Source organism: Phocoena phocoena, chromosome 7, assembly GCF_963924675.1.
Source record: "Phocoena phocoena chromosome 7, mPhoPho1.1, whole genome shotgun sequence".
Lineage (NCBI taxonomy): Eukaryota > Metazoa > Chordata > Mammalia > Artiodactyla > Phocoenidae > Phocoena > Phocoena phocoena.
Window position 1 is genome coordinate 5,380,761 of NC_089225.1, and position 22,185 is coordinate 5,402,945.

The 22,185-nt window shown below is 44.7% G+C and overlaps 1 protein-coding gene and 1 pseudogene across 5 annotated transcripts in view; one reads left to right on the top strand and one right to left on the bottom strand.

Moving 5' to 3' along the window:
* Nucleotides 1-835: 835 nt before the first annotated feature.
* LOC136125807 (transgelin-2 pseudogene) lies at nt 836-1,508 on the bottom strand (annotated as a pseudogene). The gene has a single exon (XR_010656042.1). The product of XR_010656042.1 is annotated as a transgelin-2 pseudogene (transcript).
* Nucleotides 1,509-8,789: 7,281 nt separating this feature from the next.
* Nucleotides 8,790-22,185, top strand: part of SAP130 (Sin3A associated protein 130) — a 74,201-nt gene continuing 60,805 nt past the window's right edge. For 2 of the 4 annotated variants that reach the window (XM_065880572.1, XM_065880573.1), the window contains exons 1-6: nt 8,933-9,001; nt 9,784-9,901; nt 17,248-17,483; nt 18,198-18,356; nt 19,565-19,676; nt 20,694-20,818. In XM_065880572.1, coding sequence (XP_065736644.1) covers nt 8,933-9,001; nt 9,784-9,901; nt 17,248-17,483; nt 18,198-18,356; nt 19,565-19,676; nt 20,694-20,818 — 819 coding nt within the window. Of the gene's footprint in view, nt 8,838-8,932; nt 9,002-9,783; nt 9,902-17,247; nt 17,484-18,197; nt 18,357-19,564; nt 19,677-20,693; nt 20,819-22,185 lie in introns of those variants that run through there. The other 2 variants (XM_065880575.1, XM_065880574.1) reach the window with 2 other exon arrangements.

The following is a 22,185-nucleotide window of genomic DNA, read 5'->3' on the forward strand; positions in this document are numbered from 1 at the left end:
GCCATCTAATCACATTTGATTTTAAAATGTTGTTGTAAAACATGATACCTTATTTTACTTTCTTCCTTTTTTATGATTTATTTATTTATTTTACACTAGGTCCTTGTTGGTTATCTATTTTTTTTTAATTTAATTTAATTTTTTTTTTAAAGACAGAGATTCTTTATTTAAATCAGCAAACTCAGATTCTTCAAGCCCCAGCCCATGGAGGGCAGCCTTCCCTCCCCAGTCCCCTCACCCCCACCCCTTAGCCACAGAGAGGGGAATGGAAAATGAGAAGCCTGAAGGCCTCTGCCAGGGCAGGCTGCCTCAGAAGCTTGGTGAGTGCAGTCCAGCTGGAGCTGGGGGAGCAGCCGCCACAGACCCCTCCCTATAAATTAAGTCCCTGCAGCCACAGCTGTGGGCCAGGCGTACTTGTGGGGAGAAGGCCATTAGGCAGCATCCCTGACTCCCAGTCAAGGAATGGATTAGGGCACAGGGCACAGGGCTCAGGGAAAGAGAGGCCAGAGAGAAAGAGAAGAGGTATGGTGGGGAGAAGGGGTGATGCCCCCCTAATTTTGGTCCTGGGGAAAAGAGGCCAGTTGGTCCAATTTTGGTGGATTTGGAGAAGGGAATGTATTAGTAAGCACGGTGGGGAGGCCACTGTCAGGCACCCTCAGAGGAGACAGGCCAGGCCCCAACTCTGGCAGAAGGGAGTGTGAGAGCTCCAGGGGCTCTCAGGGAATGTCACTGCTAAAATATATATATATACACACACACACACACACACACACACACACACATATATATATATATTAACCATTCATGGCAGGCAGGGGCAGGGCTGTGGGTGGGATCAGAGGATCTGGCATGGCATCCCATAGCCGGTCATGCCTGCCTGAGATGCCCCGCGGTTGGTCCCCATCTGTAACCCAATCACATTCTTGCCCTCCTGCAGCTGGTCGTCTGAGAAGTTCCGAGGGTTCTCCTTGGATTTCTTGGGAAACCAGTTGGGATCTCCAGAGAAGAGCCCATTGCTCTGGGTTACCGCCAGCCCAGCCAGGTTCAGCAGTGGCCGCTGCACACAGGCCATGTTCTTTCCTTCCCAGAGGTCCACAGTCTGGAAGATGTCAGTGGAGTTGATGCCGTAGCGCTCGGCTGCTTGCAGGAACTGGGAGATCTGCTCCATCTGCTTGGAAGCCATGGCGGAGGACTGGATCTTCCTCACTGGGGCCTGCCCCTCGGGGTACAGCCCATGAATGAGCTCACACGGCACCGTGCCATCCTTGAGCCAGTTCTGGAAGTTCTCGCGCCCAGGCTGGGGCCGGCCCACATCCTTACGGCACTGGGCGGTGGTCCATTGGATCAGGATCTGCTCCAGGTCTGCATCGTATTGTTTCTCAATCTTCTGCTGCACCTCCCGGCTCAGGCCATAGGCAGGTCCCCTGCTGGCCATTCCAAAGGGTGGTGGTGTCTGGGGGGAGCGTTCACGCGGGCCGGAGAGCTGCGCACTCAAGGCGGGGTCTGCAGCGCGAGTGAAGCGCCGGGCCGACCGCTATCTATTTTAAATATAGCAGTGTGTACATGTCAGTCCCAAACTCCCAATCTATCCCTCCCCCCACCCCTAGTAACCATAAGTTCATTCTCTAAGTCTGTAAGTCTGTTTCTGTTTTGGAAATAAGTTCATCTGTATCATTTTTTTAAGAGTCCACGTATAAGCAATATCATATGATATTTGTCTTTGTCTGACTTACTCAGTATGATAATCTCCAGGTCCATCCACCTTGCTGCAAGTGGCATTATTTCATTCTTTTTAATGGCTGAGTAATATTCCATTGTGTATATGTACGTCGTCTTTATCCATTCCTCTGTCGATGGACGTTTATGTTGCTTTCGTGCCTTCGCTATTGTAAATAGTGCTGCAATGAACACTGCGGTGCGTGTATCCTTTCAAACCATGTTTTTCTTGGAATATACGCCCAGGAGTGGGATTGCTGATTCATATGGTAGTTCTATTTTTAGTTTTTTAAGGAACCTCCATAGTGTTCTCCATAGTTGCTGTATCAATTTACATTCCCACTGACAGTGTAGGAGGGTTCCCTTTTCTCCACACCCTCTCCAGCATTTGTTGTTTGTAGATACCTTCCCACTTTAATGTCTAATTGTTTTCTGATTATAAATAAAAATGAAAGTGATTTAAAAAAAAAAGAATCATGACCCCCAAATAGATAAATGTTGGCAGTGGGCAGAGATGGGTGGGGAGCCAGAACAGACAAAGTAAATTAAGTAGGGCATTCCTGCCCAAAGGACACTAAAGGTCATCAGTGAACTTAGGATATGTGGCCCAGACATGAGCCCCATTCCCCAGGACAGCTGGTGATTCGAGGTTCCAGCCCCCCATTCCCTGAAGACTCACAGCTGCTCCTCTTCGTTATTCACGGGGCTCCCTCTAGAGGTCAGAGTGTGCTACTGACATGATGGCCAAGTAGGGCCCCGCAGCACAAGGTGGATGATCTCTCCCACAAAGGGGGTGGAGGGAAGGAGATTTAGTATGGTCCTTGTCCACCCCTGGAAGGTATCATTCTTTTCTTTGTGGGAGTGTGGAATTCCCCCCAGTGTTGGTCAGGTGGGTGAACCAAAATGGGAGTGCTGTGTGCTTGTGGAAGACAAAGGGAGTGAAGATCCCAATTATTGTGAATTGGCAGACTCCACGCTGTGGGGAATGGACGTTCTCCATATGGCCACTGATGGTGGGCAATGGAAATGTGGACCTCTTGGGTCTGGAGGGCCTTGTATGGGGCTACAAATTCAGGTCATGGGCTGGAAGTCTAAATAAGAAATGAAGCAGTGAGGGAAGTCACAAAAGTAAGTCAAACACCCTCAGGAGGCAGGAACAGGTCCACAGGGCCTGGGACTGAAGGTTTCCCATTCTGTGCTGCTGATGTTATTAGCTGGTTTTCTAATGGCCACAAGCTCCTTCGGTGGCCAAGACACCTTCTTCCCACTGGTCCTCAGCAGTCCAGAAGTTGTAACCCTGTGGGTCAGTTTCCTGGGCCGAGAGTCAGGGTAGGGCCACTATCCTTGGGCTGCACTGCAAGAGCACAGGTGTAAACACAGAGGCAGCTTTTGGGAAGATGTCAAGTCAAAGTTAGAACCAAAGAAGTCCTCAGTTAAAAGAAACTGGTCAGAAGGAGAGTCTTGGTCATAACCAAAACAGTGATAGTGGAAAGAAACGGAGAAGAAAGGACTCAGCTGAAATGTAACAGAGGCAGGACCTGGGTCTATAAAGATATACCTGTAGAGATTTTCTTAACCCGTTATCTGTCACAGACCCCCTTTGACAGTCTTGTGAAACCTCTGGACCCTTCTTAGAAAAATGCTCTTAAATGCATAAATACCTAGGGATCCTGGGGAAAGAAATTATATACAAACATGATTATCAAAATATATTTAAAAAAACAAATTTGCGCATCGTAATACATGTGCTCCTTTATTAATATATTAAATAACAAACTAATATACTTTCAATATAGGAATGGTTGCAATTTGTGTTTTGAGATAGAGTTTGTGTAATGTGATATGAAAATATACGTGATTTTAATTGGTGACAAAGTTACAAGTACTGTTAATATTACCAAAATCTGTTACTTCTATTTGCAGTGGAAGGAAATGGTAATTTTCAGGTAGACATTAGTGAAAATAAACATGTACCTTCTTCCTATCCAAGTTCACACCCCTGTAAATTCTGTCCACAGACTCCACTCCAGAACACTGTTCTAGAGTCATTTTCATAAGGAACCCATTTCTTCTCCTTAGCGCCCTACCCAGGAAAAGTGGAGCTACGGTTTCTCCAGGTTTGCCTAGTATAAGGTTTTAGTTCAATTGGCTATATCAGAACTGGGAGGCAAAATCCTTCATTTCTTCCAGCTCAATGTTTTTCAAACATTTTGACCTACAACCCATAATAAGAAATGCATCTTGCATTGAGACCCAGTGCACATATACACAACTGAAACTAAAATTTCACAAAACAATACTCTACTATATGTAGTATACGTACAGTACATAGTTTGCTAGGGCTGCCATAACAAAATATCACAGACTGTAGGGCTTAAGCAGTGGAAATTTATTTTCTCACGGTTCTGGAGAATGGAAGTCCAAGATCAAAATGTCGGCAGGTTAGCTTACCCTTCCCCCTCCCCATATCCTCAGGTCTATTCTCTAGTAGGTCTGCGTCTTTATTCCCATCTTGCCCCTAGGTTCTTCGTGACCATTTTGTTGTTGTTGTTTTTTAGATTCCATATATATGTGTTAGCATATGGTATTTGTTTTCCTCTTTCTGACTTACTTCACTCTGTATGACAGACTCTAGGTCAATCCACCTCACTACAAATGACTCAATTTCATTTCCTTTTATGGCTGAGTAATATTCCATTGTATATATGTGCCACACCTTCTTTATCCATTCATCTGTTGATGGACATTTAGGTTGTTTCCATGTCCTGGTTATCGTAAATAGTGCTGCAATGAACATTGTGGTACATGACTCGTTTTGAATTATGGTTTTCTCAGGGTATATGCCCAGTAGTGGGATTGCTGGGTCGTATGACAATCACTATCTTTTTAAACTTGCTGTAACAAGTTTAAAAAACTTGGCTCGTTAAATACCCTGAATGTGTCGAAATCATGTTTCTCTATTGTTTCAAATTTAGCTAAAAACTAAACATAACATAATACAGTCCAGGAAGTGACATCTCCTCACCTTTGCCATATTCTGCTGATTAGAAGAATGTCACAGATCCTGCCACATTCAAAGGAAAGAGATTACACAAGGTCATGAACCCCAAGAGGGGAACCATGAGGGGTCATCCTAGAGTCTGTCCACCATACACACTTTGGAGGAGACAGAGTCTGAGTTTGGCCTAGGTAATAAACCAGATGAAGGTAATAAAAACAATGAATGTGAGTGAGCTCAAAAGCTTCATGTCCTTTACGTGTGTAGCTTTTAACAACTACACAATAAGATTGAGATAAGTAACGGTACTTTCATTTTACAGATGAGTTACCTGGAGGGAACTATATTTCCCTGGCTGGGGAGTTGGGCCAAGGGGAGTATCTGAACCTCGAGGAACCAAAGAGTCAGTATCATTAGACGACCCAGGCTCAGGCTGAGAACCATCTGGGTTCAGTGGCAGAGACCAAACAGAGCTTCACCAACACTTGCAGACCATCCACTGACATTTGACTGACCACCACAGGACGCTTGCATTGAGAACTTACTCTCTTTGTTGGCAGAGGGCAGTAGTTATTTGTTCTCTTGGTAACCACCCAGCAGATGTTATGCCTGATGGTGTCTTTGTTCAATCCATCCAAACTCTCTTCTGTGCACACTATCTCCAAGAACCCAAGATACTAATAAGCCCCCGCAACTGGCAGGGGGGCTTGAAGACCTGAGAAGTGTGGAAGGTTCAGCCTGGTTGGGGTACAAGAAGGCTGTCTTCAGCATGCCAAGCTCAGGGGATGGGAATCCTAAATCCTAGCAACACAACCATAGGTGAAGCATCTATTTTCCTTCAAGTATCCACTACGTGAGGGACTAGAGACATAAGTGAATAAAGCAGAGACTGTCTCTAGTAACTAAGGAAAATTCGGATTTCATTCATGTACTACGGATGTGTTTGTGATTATACCCAGGAAACATTTATTGAATCCTTCCTGTTGATGGGAGATATAAAGATGAATAATTTCTCTCTCCGCCTAATCCAGGAAGAATACATCGTAGATAGATTAGTACTATAACAGAGGGACTGAAGAAGTGTCCACGGAAGTATCCTGTAGGGCGGGGGGGAAGGAGAGTAATTTCACGGAAGGCTTCTTGGAGAAGATAAATCATTTCCTTTGCAGTTAGGCATTGTAGAAATGGCAGCACTCTGCTACATAGCTGCTGAAGAGTGAGGCCTATATAAGGCAAGGCTTGAGCAAAACCCTGGAAGCCAAGCTGTGTGGAGAATTGGTGGAAACTATGGTTGAGAGAGTACTCAACCATACTTGAGAGGCAGGAGGGACTGAATTATTAAGGCCTTTGAACTGGGTTTACGGGTTTGGAATAGATTTTGAAGTCATTGGAACATCATGGATGGAAAGAACAGATTCAGAGGAATGCTTTAGAAAAAGAACTCTGCGGAGGACAGGTTGAGGGTAGGAAGAGATTTGAGTGAGGCAGTGTTAGTATAAGCCAGACAGGAATTAATGACAGGTTGAGCCGAGGCTACGGAAGCAACTGGAAAGGAGGTGCAGAGGTCCATAGGGTGACCCTGGGAGATGGAAGAGTGGAAACCAACAAGAATTAAACCAAAGGCAGAGAAGATGGTGATGCCATTAACCAAACCCAGAAACAAGGGGGAGGAGTACACAGGTGAGGCAAATCAATGAAGATGTACGATATGTTAAGTCTCAGGGGCTTGTAAGACATATTTGTGGGACTGTAGGTATACAGTTCAAGAGAGAGTTATCTTGAGTTATATTTATCACCACGCAGACAAAATATTGAGTCATTTTCGAGAACAGTATTTGAAACTGTGAGAGTGCATTAAACTAGTTAGAAAGATAGTAGAGCATTGAGAGAGGGCTGGAGAGTGCTGTATATGTGAGAAAGAAGTAGAAAGCAACTTAATAGGGACAGAAGTAGAATCAGGAGAGAGTGTGGTTCCGGTGACCAAGGGAAGAATTTTTTTTTCTGAGCATAGCCAATTTACGATGTTGTGTTAGTTTCAGGTGTACAGCAAATTGCTTCAGTTATATATATATATATATATATATATATATATATATATATATATATATATATATATATATATATATATATAGTTTTTCAGATTCTTTTCCCATAGGGAAGCACATTTTAAGGAAGAATTACTGTTGGTAAACTAGACAAGATGAGAACTAAGCCAGGACCATTGGGTGAGGTGAGTAGGTCACTGGCAACTTTGGGGAGCAGTCTGAGAAGAGTGGCAGAAGCAGAATGGAATGCCTAAGGAGAGAGGAGGCTAAGGTATATCACACCAGTTACTTTTAGGAGAAATTTGAGAAGGGAAGAGTGCGAGAAAGGAAAGTGCCTTGAGGAAGGAGAGCAGGTATTTGAGACATTCTTGTAGCCACGAGCTACTCTTTTCCTCGCAAGAACACAGCTGTGCACGACAGGAAGAAGGGATGTGAGCCCCATTTATTTCTTAACACAAAACTCCAGATCTAAATTACCATCTGGGAAGGGAGGAGGGGGCCATTAACTCTATTGTCAGATTCAGATTTTGCTCCGGCAGCTTTGGCTAAGTCTACTGCAGCTGTATAAACTCCATCCCTCCACCCCAAACAAAACAACAAAACACCACCGCCTCCCTCCGCTTCTTCGTAATCTGGAAAAACCGAGCAGGTGCACCGTGCCGGAGTCCTGCGCCAAAGGCCCCTCTCCGAGCCGGCTTTAACCCGAAGGTGCTCGGCTCCCGAGCGGGTCCGGCCTGGTGTGCAGCTCCCGACGCGGCGCGCCGGGCGCAAACCCGACAGAGTCGCTTCAGTTCCGCCCACCCGATCTTCCCACGATGCTCAGGCTTTGCGGGCCGTGGCCTCTGTGGGGACATCAAGAACAGTCAGGAAAGCCCTCGGCCCTGCCTGCAGCCCCTTCGGCCCGCTGCAGTCGGCCTCCATTACCTTTTCCCGCGCCGCACCGCCCTCGGGAAAATGAAACCTTGTGGCGTCAGCTGAGGCAAAAGGGTATGAGCTTTTTACTAGGCAAAGAGAAAATGCAGAACCGACTTTACACAGCAAAGGGGTGTGTTGCCCCAGCCCGGTCGCCCGGACGCCCCGCCCAGGCCCGCCCTCTCGGCACCTGGGACTACATTTCCCAGAGGCCTCAGCGGCCCCCGAGGGGCAGGCCCGTCCGCTCTCCGCTCACACTGAGCGGTGACTGGCTTCTCCGGAGGAGGGCGGGGCCTACCCCAGCCAATGGGTCAGAGGCTCGTTACGGCGGCGGAAGCAGCGGCGCTGGGCTGAGGGGTGGGGGGCAGAGTGCTAGCGCCTCGGCGGCAGCGGCGGGTCCGGGAGCCCGAGGACGCCGGCTCCACAGGCGGAGAGCGCACGAGAGCGAGCTCGAGGCGGCGCCGCGGCCACTCGGCGCAGCACTCAGGTAATGGCGGGACGGGCGCCTGGGAGCGGAGGGGAGGAGAGGGGAGGAGACGAGGGGGCGGGGCGGCCGAGCCGGGCTGCAGCGTCCTTCCCGCTGCGCGTCCCCGGGGAAGGGCAGCGGTCCCTCGTCTCCTGCGGCGCAAACCTGAGCTCTTTCGCGAGCTGAGCACGGCTTTTGGGCCGGCGGCAGAGGCCGGGTGTCCTGTGGCAAGGAAGGGAGAGGCGTCGGGAGGGCTGGGCTGATTCGGGCGTGGGGGCGTGGCGGGCGTGGGCCTTGGCGGGGAAGCTGAGAGGCCGGGGGAGCGCGGGCGGGCGGGCGGCCCAGGGAGTTTGGCTCCTGGAGCAGTTTAAAGTGACTCTCCACATCCGGGCCCTGCGCCCGCCGCTTTCAGACCCTGACCGAGGCGGGGCCTCCGAGCTCCCCGCCCCTTTCGCCTGCGGCGCTTGTCTGCCTCTGCCATTGGCTCAGCCTCGAGAGGTTTGGGCTGCCCCGGCGAGGCTCGCGCCTGATTGGCTGGCAGTCGGCGGGAGGGTGGGGCGGGATCTCAGCGCGCAGGCAGCGTTGGATTGGTGCGGGCCCCGGACTGACGCGCCGGGCGTGGGGCCAATGGGCGGGCGGGGGAGGTAGGGGCAGGTTCGGGGGAAGAGGACTGGAGCGTAGCGGCAGCCGGGCAGCGGGGGTGAGCGGGGCCGGCGGGGCTGGACAGCGGCGGGCCCGAGGCGGGCTGCGACACGAGTCGTCCCCGCGACCTCGGAGCCCAGCGCTGCCACCGAGATGGGTCCTCCGCGGCACCCCCAGCCCGGCGATGTGGAATCGGGAGGGGCGGGCGGCGGGCGGCGGCAGGTAAAGGGCACACTGGTCCCGGGGCTCCTCAGAACGCCTGCCCCCTCCCCAGGGATGGAGTCTCCGAGACCCGGAGTGTCTGGAGACCTGTGTTCTCCGATCTCAGCGGGGGACTTCAGGGTGGGGGCAGGATTGCGGGCGTATCGGGGATATCGGCTCCTGAAGGAGGAGGAGTGGGGGTCGATTTTAGGGAAAGTGGTGAAGGTCTCGGTTCCCTTTGGCTCAGTGGGGCTCTGTGAAAGGGGCGGGGGAGAAATCCGTCAATGGAGGCCTGTGCAGGAAAGCGTTTGGGAATTCCTTTCGGATCAGGTCTTGATGGAAGGTTTCTGATCCCTTCTTAGGATAGGGCATCTGCCTCCGATTCCTCCTGTGACACACTGATGACAGTTCTGTTCACCTTGGTGTGAGGCTTAAGTCTTTCAAAGGCACATGCCATTTGTCTTGAAACTTTACACAGAATATATGTATTGTGTTAAGATCTGTCACGTGGATGTTATACACAATGCAGTGCCGACTTTGTGGCAATCCACAGGTATTGGGGGGCGGTGTCATAATATCCCCCAGCACCACATAAACGATTTTACCATTAATTGAACCTATGTACATCAAAAGCTTAAACAGTTTACACCATTTCTGCACTGTATATTGAACACAAGTATCATTTTAGATAGATGATGCTACATTTGCTTTTCTAAGGGAAGATGTAGGTACTAAAAATGCTTTACTTTCTCATTGATTCTAATATCAGAATCCAGTAATAACCATATGCCTATGCACTGCAGGTGGAAATGAGTTCTCAACAGTTTCCTCGGTTAGGAACCCCCTCCACCGGGCTAAGCCAGGCTCCTTCACAGATAGCCAACAGTGGTTCTGCAGGATTGATAAACCCAGCTGCAACAGGTGAGATGTGTGATATTTTTCTTTATTGCTTCCTGCTTTAAAAATATTGCCAGTTTTCTAATTTAAAAATTAGCAAATTTTTTGTGGGATTTTAGTAAATACTAGGTTATCAAATTTGAAAAATGGATATATTACAGTTCTAATTTAAATAGGGCTTTCTTTCTTCCTGTTTTAACCACTTGATTCACATGTACAGAGTGTACATGAAACTTACAGTGAAGCACGCCTACAAGAACATTTTTTTTAATGTATTAATGTGTTCTTATTTAATTAAGGCCCAGAGGTGTAATAATAATGCCATGAGGGATGCAAAGGTGTGTAAGGCGTAGGTCTTGCCTTTCAGGAGCTTACTGTATAGGAAAAGAGATTTTAAAAAGATGTGTATACGCACATATATGCAACTTGGTTTTTAGTTGTGTACTCTTTGAATGCTGAAGATCAGTGGCCTCAGCTGGTGATGATTTTGCCCCCCAGGGAATATTAGGCGATGTCTCGGTACACTTTTAGGTGTCACAAGTAGGGGGTGCTGTTGGCATCGGATATTTAGAGGCCCGGGATGCTGTTAAATACACGACGTTAAGCAGGACAGCCCCCAACCCCACAGCAAAGTATCTAGTCCAGTCAGCAGTGCTGAAGTTGAGTTACTCCTTCAAATAATTCTGTATTCTGTGTATAAAGTGGAAAGGTGGCATTGCGAAGTGAAGTAAGGTACTCCTTTTTTTATTCCTCTTTCTTTACAGCCTGATTTCTATGTTCCTCATCATGGTAAATGGTACTTACCATCTACTTATTGCTCAAACCAGAAACTCAGGCATGGTGTTTAATTGTTCTGTCTTTGTCTCTCACCTGTGAGCTGTGGCCTCCTTCCTATTGCTTCGCCTCCTTCCTGCCAACTTAGTTTTTGTTACAAATTTATTTTAGTTCTCTTTAGACTTAAAGTAACTTTAAGCTACTTTATTCCTCCTGCTTAATAGTAGCTGCTCATATTTTCTGAACAGATGATAAGTTCTCAGCCTTCTTGACCTTGGGACTTTACACAGTCCAGTTTTGTTTTGTTTGTTTGCCACAATCTTTCTTCTTCCTTTGCACACTGATTTATCTGGCTAATTCTTTGTTCTTCCTTGAGGTTTCCTCTCAGATGTCACTTTCTCTGGGAAGTCTTTACTGACTCCATCATCCACAGCAACGCAAGGTCGGGCCTCCTCCTAGAATGAAGGCCAGGACCTATCTGTCCACGCTTCTTGTATATGCTATCCTTGCTACAGGGTAGAGGTTAACAAATTCTTAGAGCGCCACTTCAAGTTCCTGACCCCTTAACAAAGATTTTTGACAGTGTTTTATCTTTTGTATGAATTCACAGTGGATTTTTTTTTTTTTTTTTTGGCCAAGCTGCATGGCTTGCGGGATCTTAGTTCCCTGACCAGGGATTGAACCCAGGACACAGCAGTGAAAGCGCCAAGTCCTAACCACTGGAGTGCCAGGGAATCCCCACAACAGAATAATTTAAAGGAGCACAGCTAAAGATAATTTTTTTTAATAGAAATCCATTTTTAATTAATTTATTTTATTTATTTATTTTTGGCTGCGTTGGATCTTCGTTGCTGCACGCGGGCTTTATCTGGTTGTGTCGAGCGGGGGATACTCTTCATTGTGGTGCACGGGCTTCTCACTGCAGTGGCTTCTCTTGTTGCGGAGCATGGGCTCTAGGTGCATCAGCTTCAGTAGTTGTGGCTCGCAGGCTCAGTAGTTGCGGCTTGAGGGCTCTAGAGCGCAGGCTCAGTCATTGTGGCACACGGGCTTAGTTGCTCCGCGGCATGTGGGATCTTCCCAGACTGGGGCACGAACCCGCATTCCCTGCATTGACAGGCAGACTCCCAACCACTGCGCCACCAGGGAAACCCCAAAAGAGAAAATTTTTGAACATCTATTTGCAAGAATTATACTGCTCATTAAAAAGGGTATCAATTAGCAATAATTGCCCTCAGACTTTGTTGAGAAGGAAATCATTGACTTAGACCCAAATTGTCTATAATTTTACTTCTGAAATGTGTATGTTGTTTCCTTCAGTTGCTCTTAAAAAGAAAATAAAAGTTTTCCTTAAGTAGTTAGATGTTTTTCTATATTTCCTGATGCTCTTATTGGAAGAAGTAAGTTGGGATCCTACGCATGTCAGGATTTCAAGTACATGTTCACAGTACAGAAGTATAGATTACAACCGTTCTCTTAACTACTGCTTCAAGGTTCTTTTCTGATAAAAATAAACAACCTCAAATACCTAGAAGGAAACGATACATAGTTGCAAAAAGAGCTTAGTGGAGAATGGTCAGTGCATTATATCTTAAATGAAAGTGTCAAAAATCAAAGTCTTCCTGGACAGATAGGTTTGGAGGAAAGTTATGAAGTTGTCCATTTCCTTTAAAATTTTAATTAGGGGAAAATCTGGGCAGTGGGGAAGGTTAAAAATCAGTTGATAATGGAAAGACAGAAGTAAAAGTCTTTATTCACAAGCATCACATATACAGAAAATACTAAATGTTTTTTAAAAGCTGTTGGAACTAATAAGTGAAATTACTAAAGGTTGCAGGATAAAAGTTCAGTGTACAGAAATCAATTATATTTCTAAATACTAGTAATGAATAGTGAAATTTTAAAAATGTCATTTACAGTATCATTTTAAAAAAAACATAAAATACTTAGGAATAAGTTAACAAAATATGTGTATGACCTGGGGTCAGAAAATGATGTAAAACATTGCTGAGAGAAATTAAAGACCTAGATAAATGAAAAGATCTATCATGTTCATGGATTGGAAAACTCAGTATTTTCCTTTACCCAGAGGGATCTGTAGATTCAAATGAATCCTAATCAAATTCACATCAGGTACTTTTCTAAAAATTAAATCTAAAATTTGTGTGAAAACCAAAGGACCTAGAATAGCTAAAGCAATTTAGACAAAAAAGAAGAAAGTTGGGGGACTCCACTGCCTTACTTCAAGACTTGGTATAAAGCTGCACTACTCAAGACAATGTGATATTGCATAAATATCCAGCATAAATCACTGGATCATTGGTACAAACTAGAGGATCCAGAAATAGACCCACACATAATGGTCAATTGATTTTTGATAAAAGTACATAGATAATTCAATAGGGGAATGATAGTCTTTTTAACAAAATAGTGCCAGAACACCAGAATATCCATATGAAAAAAAATAAACCTTGACCTTTACTTCCACTGTGCACATAAATTAACTCGAAATGTATAATTATGGACCTAAGTATAAAACTTAAAATTTCTAAAAGAAAATATAGGAGAAACTGTTTGTTACCTTAGAGTAAGTAAAAATTGCTTAGGGCACGAAAAGCATTGGTTGTAAAGGAGGCAACTAATACACTGTACTTCATCAACATTAAAAATGACTGCTCTGCAAAAGACACTGTTAGTAAAATAAAAAGGCAAGCTACCAAATGAGAGAAGACATTTGTGATAAATGTGTCAGCAAAGGACTTACATCTGGAATATATAAAAAACTTGTAACTCAATAGCAAAAAAGGCAAACAGCTTGTGTTTTTTTGTTGTTAGTTTGTTTTTAAGGGATGAAATATGTGAATAGACACTTTACCAAAGATGCTATATAAAGGCCAGATAAACACAAAAGATATTCAACTGTATTAACTCCTCAGGGCAATGCAAATTAAAACCACAGTGAGAAACTACTATACACCCACTAGAATGACTAAAACAAAAAGACTGACAATACCGAGTTTTGACGTGTTTCTCGAGCAAGCAGAACCCATGCATTGGTGGGAATGCAAAGTAATCCAGCCACTTTGGTAAGCAGTTTGGCACAGTATGTTAAAAAATTTAACGTAAGCTTACCATACAACCCAGCAGTCTCATTCCTAGGTGTTTACCCAAGATAAATAAAAATATGTGTCACACATACAGTGACTTCTCCTTCAGTGTTCATAGAAGCATTATTCATAATAGCCAAACCCTGGAAAGAACCCAGATTTTATCAACTGGTGACTGGATAAGCAAAGTTTGGTTTAATCCATACAGTGGAATACTACTCAGTGGTAAAAAGAAGCAAACTAGCGTTATAAACAGTAACGTGGATGAACGTCAAAAGCATTTTACTGAAAGAAGCCAGACCCAAAGGACCATATACTGTGTGGTTCTATTTCTATGAAATTCCAGAAAAGACAAAGCAGTGGTGATAGAACCATCAATAGATCAGTGGTTTCTAAGGAGTAGGGGTGGGAGGGAGGGAATTGTCTGCAAAGGGGCATGAATGAACTTGTTAGAGTAAGGGAAATGTTCTATGTCATGATTGTGTTGTGATAACAGTACTGAATACATTTGTGAAAATTTAGTTTTATACAAAAAATTAGTAGATTTTATATGTAAATTGTACCTCAGTTAATAAACCTGATTGATTAAAAAATGGACAAGATATGAACATATACTTCACAAAGGAAGATGTATATGAATGGCCTATGGTCACATAAAAAGAAGTTCAACATTACCAGTCAGCATGGAAATGTTAATTAAAACCACAATGAGATACCCAGTACACACCCACTAGAATGTCGGTGTGTCAAGAATCCGTGAGGATGAGGAACAACTGGACCGCTAGTACACCGCCGGTGGGAACATGAGATAATACAACCACTTTGGAAAGTACTTAGGCAGTTTCATATGAAGTTTACCATTTGACCCAGCCATTCTGCTCCTAACTTGTTGGTGAGAATGTAAAAAAAAAAATCATTGAACTCTCTTTAGAATAGCCATTTTATTGTATGCAAGTTATACCTCAATAAAGCGGTTTTAAAAATCAAAATTTTAAAAAATCTGAATGACCTAGGAGAAGGGTCAATGTATAGCAGAATATAAAATATATTAATCTTTTCTCCCAGCACTTTTTTCCTCCAAGAGAAAATTTCTGATTTTTTTTCCTGAGATCATTGAACAAGGACTCAGAGTACATATGGATATTTATTCTAGAGTTGTTGACGATAGCAAAAATTTGAAAATAACCTAAAAGCTCATCGATGATATAATGGTTTAAAAAGGTATAGTACATCTATTCAATAGAATTTCATTTAGCACTTTTGAAATGATGCGGTGTATATTCTGTATTACTTAGCGATTCCACTCTAAGGTGGAATCCAATAGCAATGGTAATGTTCACCAAAAGTCATACACATGAATAATTACTAGCATTCCTATTCATAATAGTAAAAAAAAAAAACCCAAAAAACCTGAAAACTAACTGGGAGTAAAATGGGCAATTTGTGATTTATTCAAGCAATGGCATACTGTACTGAGAATGAAGGAGCTATGGCTACATGCAGTAATATGCACAAATCTTATACCTATAAGTGAGAGAGACAAGAACCAGGTACATTTGTTATGAGTATATTTATATAAGTTCAAAAATAGACAACAGTAACCTGTAGTTTTAGGAGTTAGCGTAGTGAGTATCATTGGGAGGTACAGTGACTGGCATCAGGCTGAACAGAGGGTCTATGGGGAAGCGGTAGCATTCTGCTTGTTGATCTCGGGGCTGGTAACTCGGGTGTATGCCGTTCGTAAAAGTTCATTGAGCTATACATTTGTCTTTATGAAGGTTACAGTTAAATAAAAAGTTACGTAAATAAAAACCCACCTAAGATTAAAGAGCTGAGAAGTGTCTGACGTTTTACCAAGATAGTAACTTGGTGCCTTTAGGGGATAGACTTTGGGAGCAGCTTTACTTTCTTTATAGTTTTCCAAGTAATTAAAATTTTTTATGTAAGTATAATCTTTATGTTCAGAAAAATAATGTCAGTGTTGTTTTGGGGAAATGATAGTGCAAATTAATATTTTCACAGACTCTCCTCTTTCATTCCATTAGTTCCTTGATTTTTAATAAATTTTTTAATCATTGTGTTCTGAATTCACAGCATTTTTAAATTTATTTTTAGTTTTATTTATTTTTGGCTGCGTTGGGTCTTTGTTGCTGCACGCGGGCTTTCTCTAGTTGTGGCGAGTGGGGGCTACTCTTCGTTGCAGTGTGCAGGCTTCTCATTGCGGTGGCTTCTCTTGTTGCGGAGCATGGGCCCTAGGCGCATGGGCTCTAGAGCGCAGGCTCAGTAGTTCTGGCGCACGGGCTTAGTTGCTCCGTGGCATGTGGGATCTTCCCGGACCAGGGATCAAACCCATGTTCCCAGCATTGGCAGGTGGATTCTTAACCACCGCGCCACCAGGGAAGTCCCAGTTCCTTGATTTTTTTAACTTAATTTTTAAATACGTTACGTGTTCTCATGGTCCAAAATTCCAAAAGAAGAAAGAATATACACTGAAAAATCTCTCTCCTTCCTGTCCCCCACTCATCCACTTTCTTTCCTTTCAGGCAACCAAGATGCTTTGGAGATACGTTATCCATATTCAAATACAAATGTATTTATATTTGTGTTTATTTTATTTACGTTTTCTCTGTTCTGTACTTTGGTATTTTCATATATCTTTTTCACAATATATATATATAATACATTTTCCCATAAGAGTACCTAAAAAGCTTTCTTGTTTTATTTTTATGGTTGCATGGTAGTGTGTTGTGTGAGTATACCATAATTTATATAACGAGTCCTCTATTGATGGACATGTAGGTTTTTCGGTTCCTTTGCTAGTATAAAAATACTGAAACAGATAACTTGTACCTGAGTCATTTTACACACATGCTGTGTATCTATAGGGTACAGTCATGCAAGTGGAATTGTTGAGTCTCAAAGGGTGCATGCATTGTAATGATGATAGAGCTTTACTTGTTCACTCTGTAGGGATTTGGACTGAGAAATTGGTTACCTTTTTTTTGGGGGGGGGGCGCACCACACAGCATGCAGGACCTTAGCTCCCCCCTACCAGGGGTCAGACCCGTGCCCCCTGCAGTGGAAGCATGGATTCTTAACCACTGGACCGCCTGGGAAGTCCCCAAGTCACCTTTTTAATATTAGGTTTTTATAACTTTTTAAATAAATATTTTAAATGAAATTGCCTTATATCTTATATTACAATTTCAAGTATTTGAGGTCATTCTAGATAGTTTTCAGGCCCTTTGTTCATAGGAGTAGGAAATTACAATCTTTAAAACAAGTCCCGTGTTCCATAGGTGTGACTTTCGAGTTTGCTCTCCATCAGGGGAATTTGATGCCCAAGTTTTCCTTGTTAAGAAAATCTCAGAAGGAAACGGTCAGTTTATCAACCCTGCAACTTAACTGCAAGCGCCACTCTCACATGTGCCGTTATGTTATTTGATATTGGAAGGGCATGACACGCTGTTTCACCTTTCATGTCTTCACTAGTCAACGATGAATCTAGTCGAGATGCTGAAGTCACTGCCAGGGAGCACGTGGGTTCCAGCAGCTCCCTACAGTCCCGTGAAGAGAAGCAAGAGCCTGTTGTGGTAAGGCCCTATCCACAGGTGCAGATGTTGTCTACACACCATGCTGTTGCATCGGGCACACCTGTCACAGTGACAGCCCCGCCAGCACATCTGACGCCAGCAGTGCCACTCTCATTTTCGGAGGGACTTATGAAGGTAATGGAGAGGTTTAAAATTTCACATTGAACGACAGCTAAAGACTGGCTAGTATTTCTGACAGTGCTCACAGAGTCTTAGGCTGTATCCTAGGATCGTAGCTTTTTCTTTTTGACCTATCAGTTCAGCTCCTCTCTGTAACTCAGAGTTGCGCTGTTCTGCAGTGCCTAGTCTCGTGCCGCTGGGCAGTTGGCATCACAGGATCTTTTCTCATACCCATTTTGACGTTGATTTTATTTCAAGTTATGGGCGTGCTAGTGTAGCTTTTATCTTGGAGTGGCACTCTTCTCCAAGGTTTTGTTTTGATAGCTTGCTAATTTGGGTGTATCAGAATATCGCCTTGTGTATTAACCATATGGATATGTGTCAGTTACTGGGAGTTTTGTTTACTTCCAGCCAAACTTGGGAGGCGGCACGGTATAGAAGAAAGAATGTGGGCTGTGAGCCATACAGATCTGGGCTTTATTCCCAGTTCTAGTTTTTACTGTCTGTGTGGCTTTAAGCAAGGGACTTAGCCTTGCTTTGTATGTTTCCACATCTGTAACATGGCAATGCTAGCACCTCAATGGAGAGGCTGTGATGCTAAGAGATAGAACATGTGAGGCTTCGGGCATCCTTCCTGGCGCTCTCCAGGTTTGATTTGTGCGCGTGTGTGGAATGAAGGGCATCGCTGGAAACGCTGTTGATCTGTGTCGTGTGGTTTTCTGTTCGCAGCCGCCCCCGAAGCCCACCGTGCCTAGCCGTCCCATTGCTCCTGCTCCACCTTCCACCTTGTCACTTCCCCCCAAGCTTCCAGGGCAGGTTACCGTTACCATGGAGAGTAGCATCCCTCAAGCTGCAGCCATTCCTGTGGCAACAATCAGTGGACAACAGGTTTTTTTCCTCTTAATTTGCTGATTTTCAAACTGAGATGCCAAACTGTTGATCATTATTTACTGAATGCCAGCAGTACATTAGGCACTGGACTAAATCAAAAAGTAACTGGTCACCGGTATCTGCAAGGGGACAAGAGGAGAGTGGACAGAGAAGGATGGCCTCGGGAGTGAGACCAGTATGCACAGTGGTCTTGTCATTCGGCCCGTACGTAGTGGGTATCTGCTGTGTACGAGGCACCCCCTGCAGTGTGAGAAGCAGATCTAGATAAGACAGCCCGTGACCTTGAGGAGCACAGGAGTCCGGCTGTGCTTGGTTACAGGCGCAGAACTCCAGTGGGCTGAGGACAGCCTCACAGCAGCAGTGCTTCTCTAAGGCTGTTCTCTGAGGACGGTGATGTGTGTCTCTTGGGCGACTGGCGGGTTCCCTCAGCAGCCTACCAGTTGTGAACCTTTATTTTAAAGTCTCATGTTTTAACTTAATTTTTTTTTTGAAATTGCAGTCCTCCTCCATAATATGTATTATTTAAATATTTTAAATTACTTACCAATGAAAACTGAATCTCACAACTCACTCCCTTCAAGTTTTCAGGAGAAAAATGGTATTCCAAAAAGGTGCACTGTGGTGTTTTTCATTTTGTCATATTGCTGAGTCCTCCCAGAAGTGCTGGAATGCCCACCTGAGAAGCACTGGCATCAGGATCGGGCAGGTGTGAGGAAGGGACAGGTAGGGGTGAGCTGCAGAACTGATGGGCGAGTGCCCGTTGGATGCTGACTGAATTTACTTAGAGATCCTGGCTAGCGTAAAGCATACGTGAGTGCAGTGGCGTGTAAAGGAAATAGTGATAATAAGAAAAAATAAGCTATAGGCCAAGACAAAGAAAACAAGGGTAAAAGCCTACTGTTGAAGATGAGAGTGTCTGAAAGTGGACAGTCAGATGTGTCATCAGTGATAGGAATCTAACAGCTAGCTAGATTCAAGGCAGTTGATGGGTCCTCCCTGCCCCTTACCACATGCCTGCTGGCACAGGGCATCGTGCAGTATGCTGTGAAAAGGAAACTAAATGTCCTTTCCCTTGGGGTGCTCACTATCTTAAGAGGAACAACATGACCCACATTTGGAGGCAGCTGACTTCCTAGAAGCAATGGCTAAGCACCCGTGGCTAAGACCAGACACTTGGAAATAACGTTGCATCCTGTTTCTTGCAGGGGCATCCCAGTAACCTGCATCACATCATGACCACAAACGTACAGATGTCTATCATCCGCAGCAACGCACCTGGGCCCCCTCTTCACATCGGAGCTTCTCATTTACCTCGAGGTAGGTAAAGGCTGCGTGTTTTCTTCAGACTCCTGAAATGCAGTGACAGGTGTACGTTTGGTAGAAGATACAGTACACAAAGCGTATCCAGAATGAGCTTTTTAGCGTTGCAGGACAGCAGAGATAAACGCAGATTCATGCACGTTTTTAGCGTGGCCTAAGAGGTGCTTGTTACAGTTGTACTGCAACACACGTGTGTGTGTGTAAACTCAGAGCAGTTCAAATTTTCTCTATGGTCTAAAAATTGGCCTTTATACTGAGGAGCTCCTGAAAGCTGTGGTCGTGTAAATATGGGCTTCATTTTCAATAAATGAGTCACAAATGTTAACACTGAGTATTTTTGAAGTTTAGTGAAAATGCTTAGTCAAATCTTTTTATTCACATGGCAATAAGATGAATTTCTTCTTACAATTAAGTGCTGATAGGTTGTAAGGTATTAAGCTTAATGGGTTTTTTCAGTTACTTGATCAGAAATTGTTCCCTTCTATTGGAGAGGATAAAGTTATTGTCGGCAGAGTCAGGCTAACAAATACTCTCTCTCGATGTAACTTAGTGGTTGTTCTCAGAGTGAGGGTCACAGACTGCAGGGGGACCTGTGTGAGGTCGAAACGAAGACGTGTGCCCTCTTGTCAGTGCTGATATTGGCACTGATGGTACAAAGGCAGTGGTGGTTCAAGTGAACTCTCACTGGTGGTTAAACTGCTGCAGCCTTGGCTTGAATCAGGGTAATAACAGCACCGTGCTGTGCTTCACTGCTACATACTTGCAGTTTAAAAAAAAAAAAAAATAGCCAGTTTCATTTAAGAACACCCTTGAAGAAACGATACAGATGATCGATCTTATGAAATCTCAGCCCTCGAGTGCACGTTCTCTTAATTTTCTGTATCATGAAATGGGAAGCGTACATAAAGCACTTAAGCTGAATACTGACATACTGAGCTCATAGGGAATATAATTGTAGCTATTTAAATCGTGAGCCCGGAAGCCATACTAATGAAAAAAATGCTGTTTTTCCAGGTGCAGCAGCTGCTGCTGTGATGTCCAGTTCTAAAGTAACCACGGTCCTGAGGCCGACTTCCCAGTTGCCAAATGCTGCTGCAGCTCAGCCGGCAGTACAGCACATCATTCACCAGCCAATCCAGGCACGCCAGGGTTGTGGGTAGTCAGCCAGCAAGCGTTAAGCGCCTACTCGGAGTTATTCGCTCTGCTTGGCACTGCGCGAGTCCTTGAACCTCAAGCGACTTTGGATCTAGCTGCCAAGATGTAGAGAAGGCTGAATTACATACAGTGTCATGTGATCCGCTGTAGGAGTTTAGGAGAGAGGTAGTAAGGGGAGGCTTTTGGTTGGGATGGGTGTGGCAGTGGGGATTCAGAGGCGTGAAGGGGGCAGCACTGTGAACAAGGCAAGGAAGATAGTGGTGGTTGTACACGATGTGGAGTAAAGCCTAGTTAGAACTGAGGGATTCTAATTTGGATAGGGGTGTGTGAACCCGTAAACATTTTATGCACATTTTTACGCACATATGTATGCTTTTTGAGGAAGACGGTCCATGCCTTGCAACTTTTTTCAAGGAAACCTGTGGCCTCAGTACTACTGAAGTATAACGTGTTACTGCGTGATACCGTGTCTGTCTCTAAATTCGGGGCTCTAAGATGAAGACTGTAAACTTGATATTGTACACAGCAGAGAGCTACTGCGTCTTTGGAATATACTGATATATGGTCAAAGAAATACCTTTGAAAGATTTATCTAGCTGAATCGCGTACAGAAGGTAGAAGTTCAGTGCCTTTGGGGCCAGACTGGTAGCGTGTATGAAATAGCTGGGTTTAAGATACTACAGAAGAGTGCTGACTGGGACGCTGGGTAAGATATGTCTAGCCTAGGGCTTTCACATTAAACAAAATAAAAGACCTTGCTGGTAATAAAACACATTTGGAGACTGATTAGGGCCCCAGGAGTATAATGGTAGGAAAGGTTGGAGAAAGAGGAGAACCAAGGTCAAGAGCTCAGTAGTGAGGAAGACAGCACAGCAGTCCTAGTGTGAGAGGACAGGCTGTGAGAGCAGCGCCATGGGGACGAGGTCTGCAGGTGCGAAACAGATCAAGAATGGGCAGAGTTTGCTGAGTTAACCTGCACGTGGCAGGAGCAGGAAAGAAGGACTACTCAGGAGAGCTCGGATGACTGGAGAATCTGACAGTGGGCAAGCGGGTGAAGCCCAGTGTGGAACTCGTTAGTCAGGTGAAGATTTTACACACAGATGTAGGGGTAAGGGAAGTATATCCGTATGGAAACATCTAGAAAGCTTCTGGGCACCCTGCACCTTCCGCTGGTAAAGAATGCTATTACCACGTGTTTGCCTTTTTTGCCCTCAGATGGCATGAGAGCCAGCATCCAGTTCTGAGTAGGCCCTCTGTGGAAAGCCCTAGGTTGTGTCGTCATGAAAAGTGTCTGCTCCAGGACCAGTGACAGCTCTGTGGGAACTAGAGCTGAAGGGCTAGATTCCAGTCT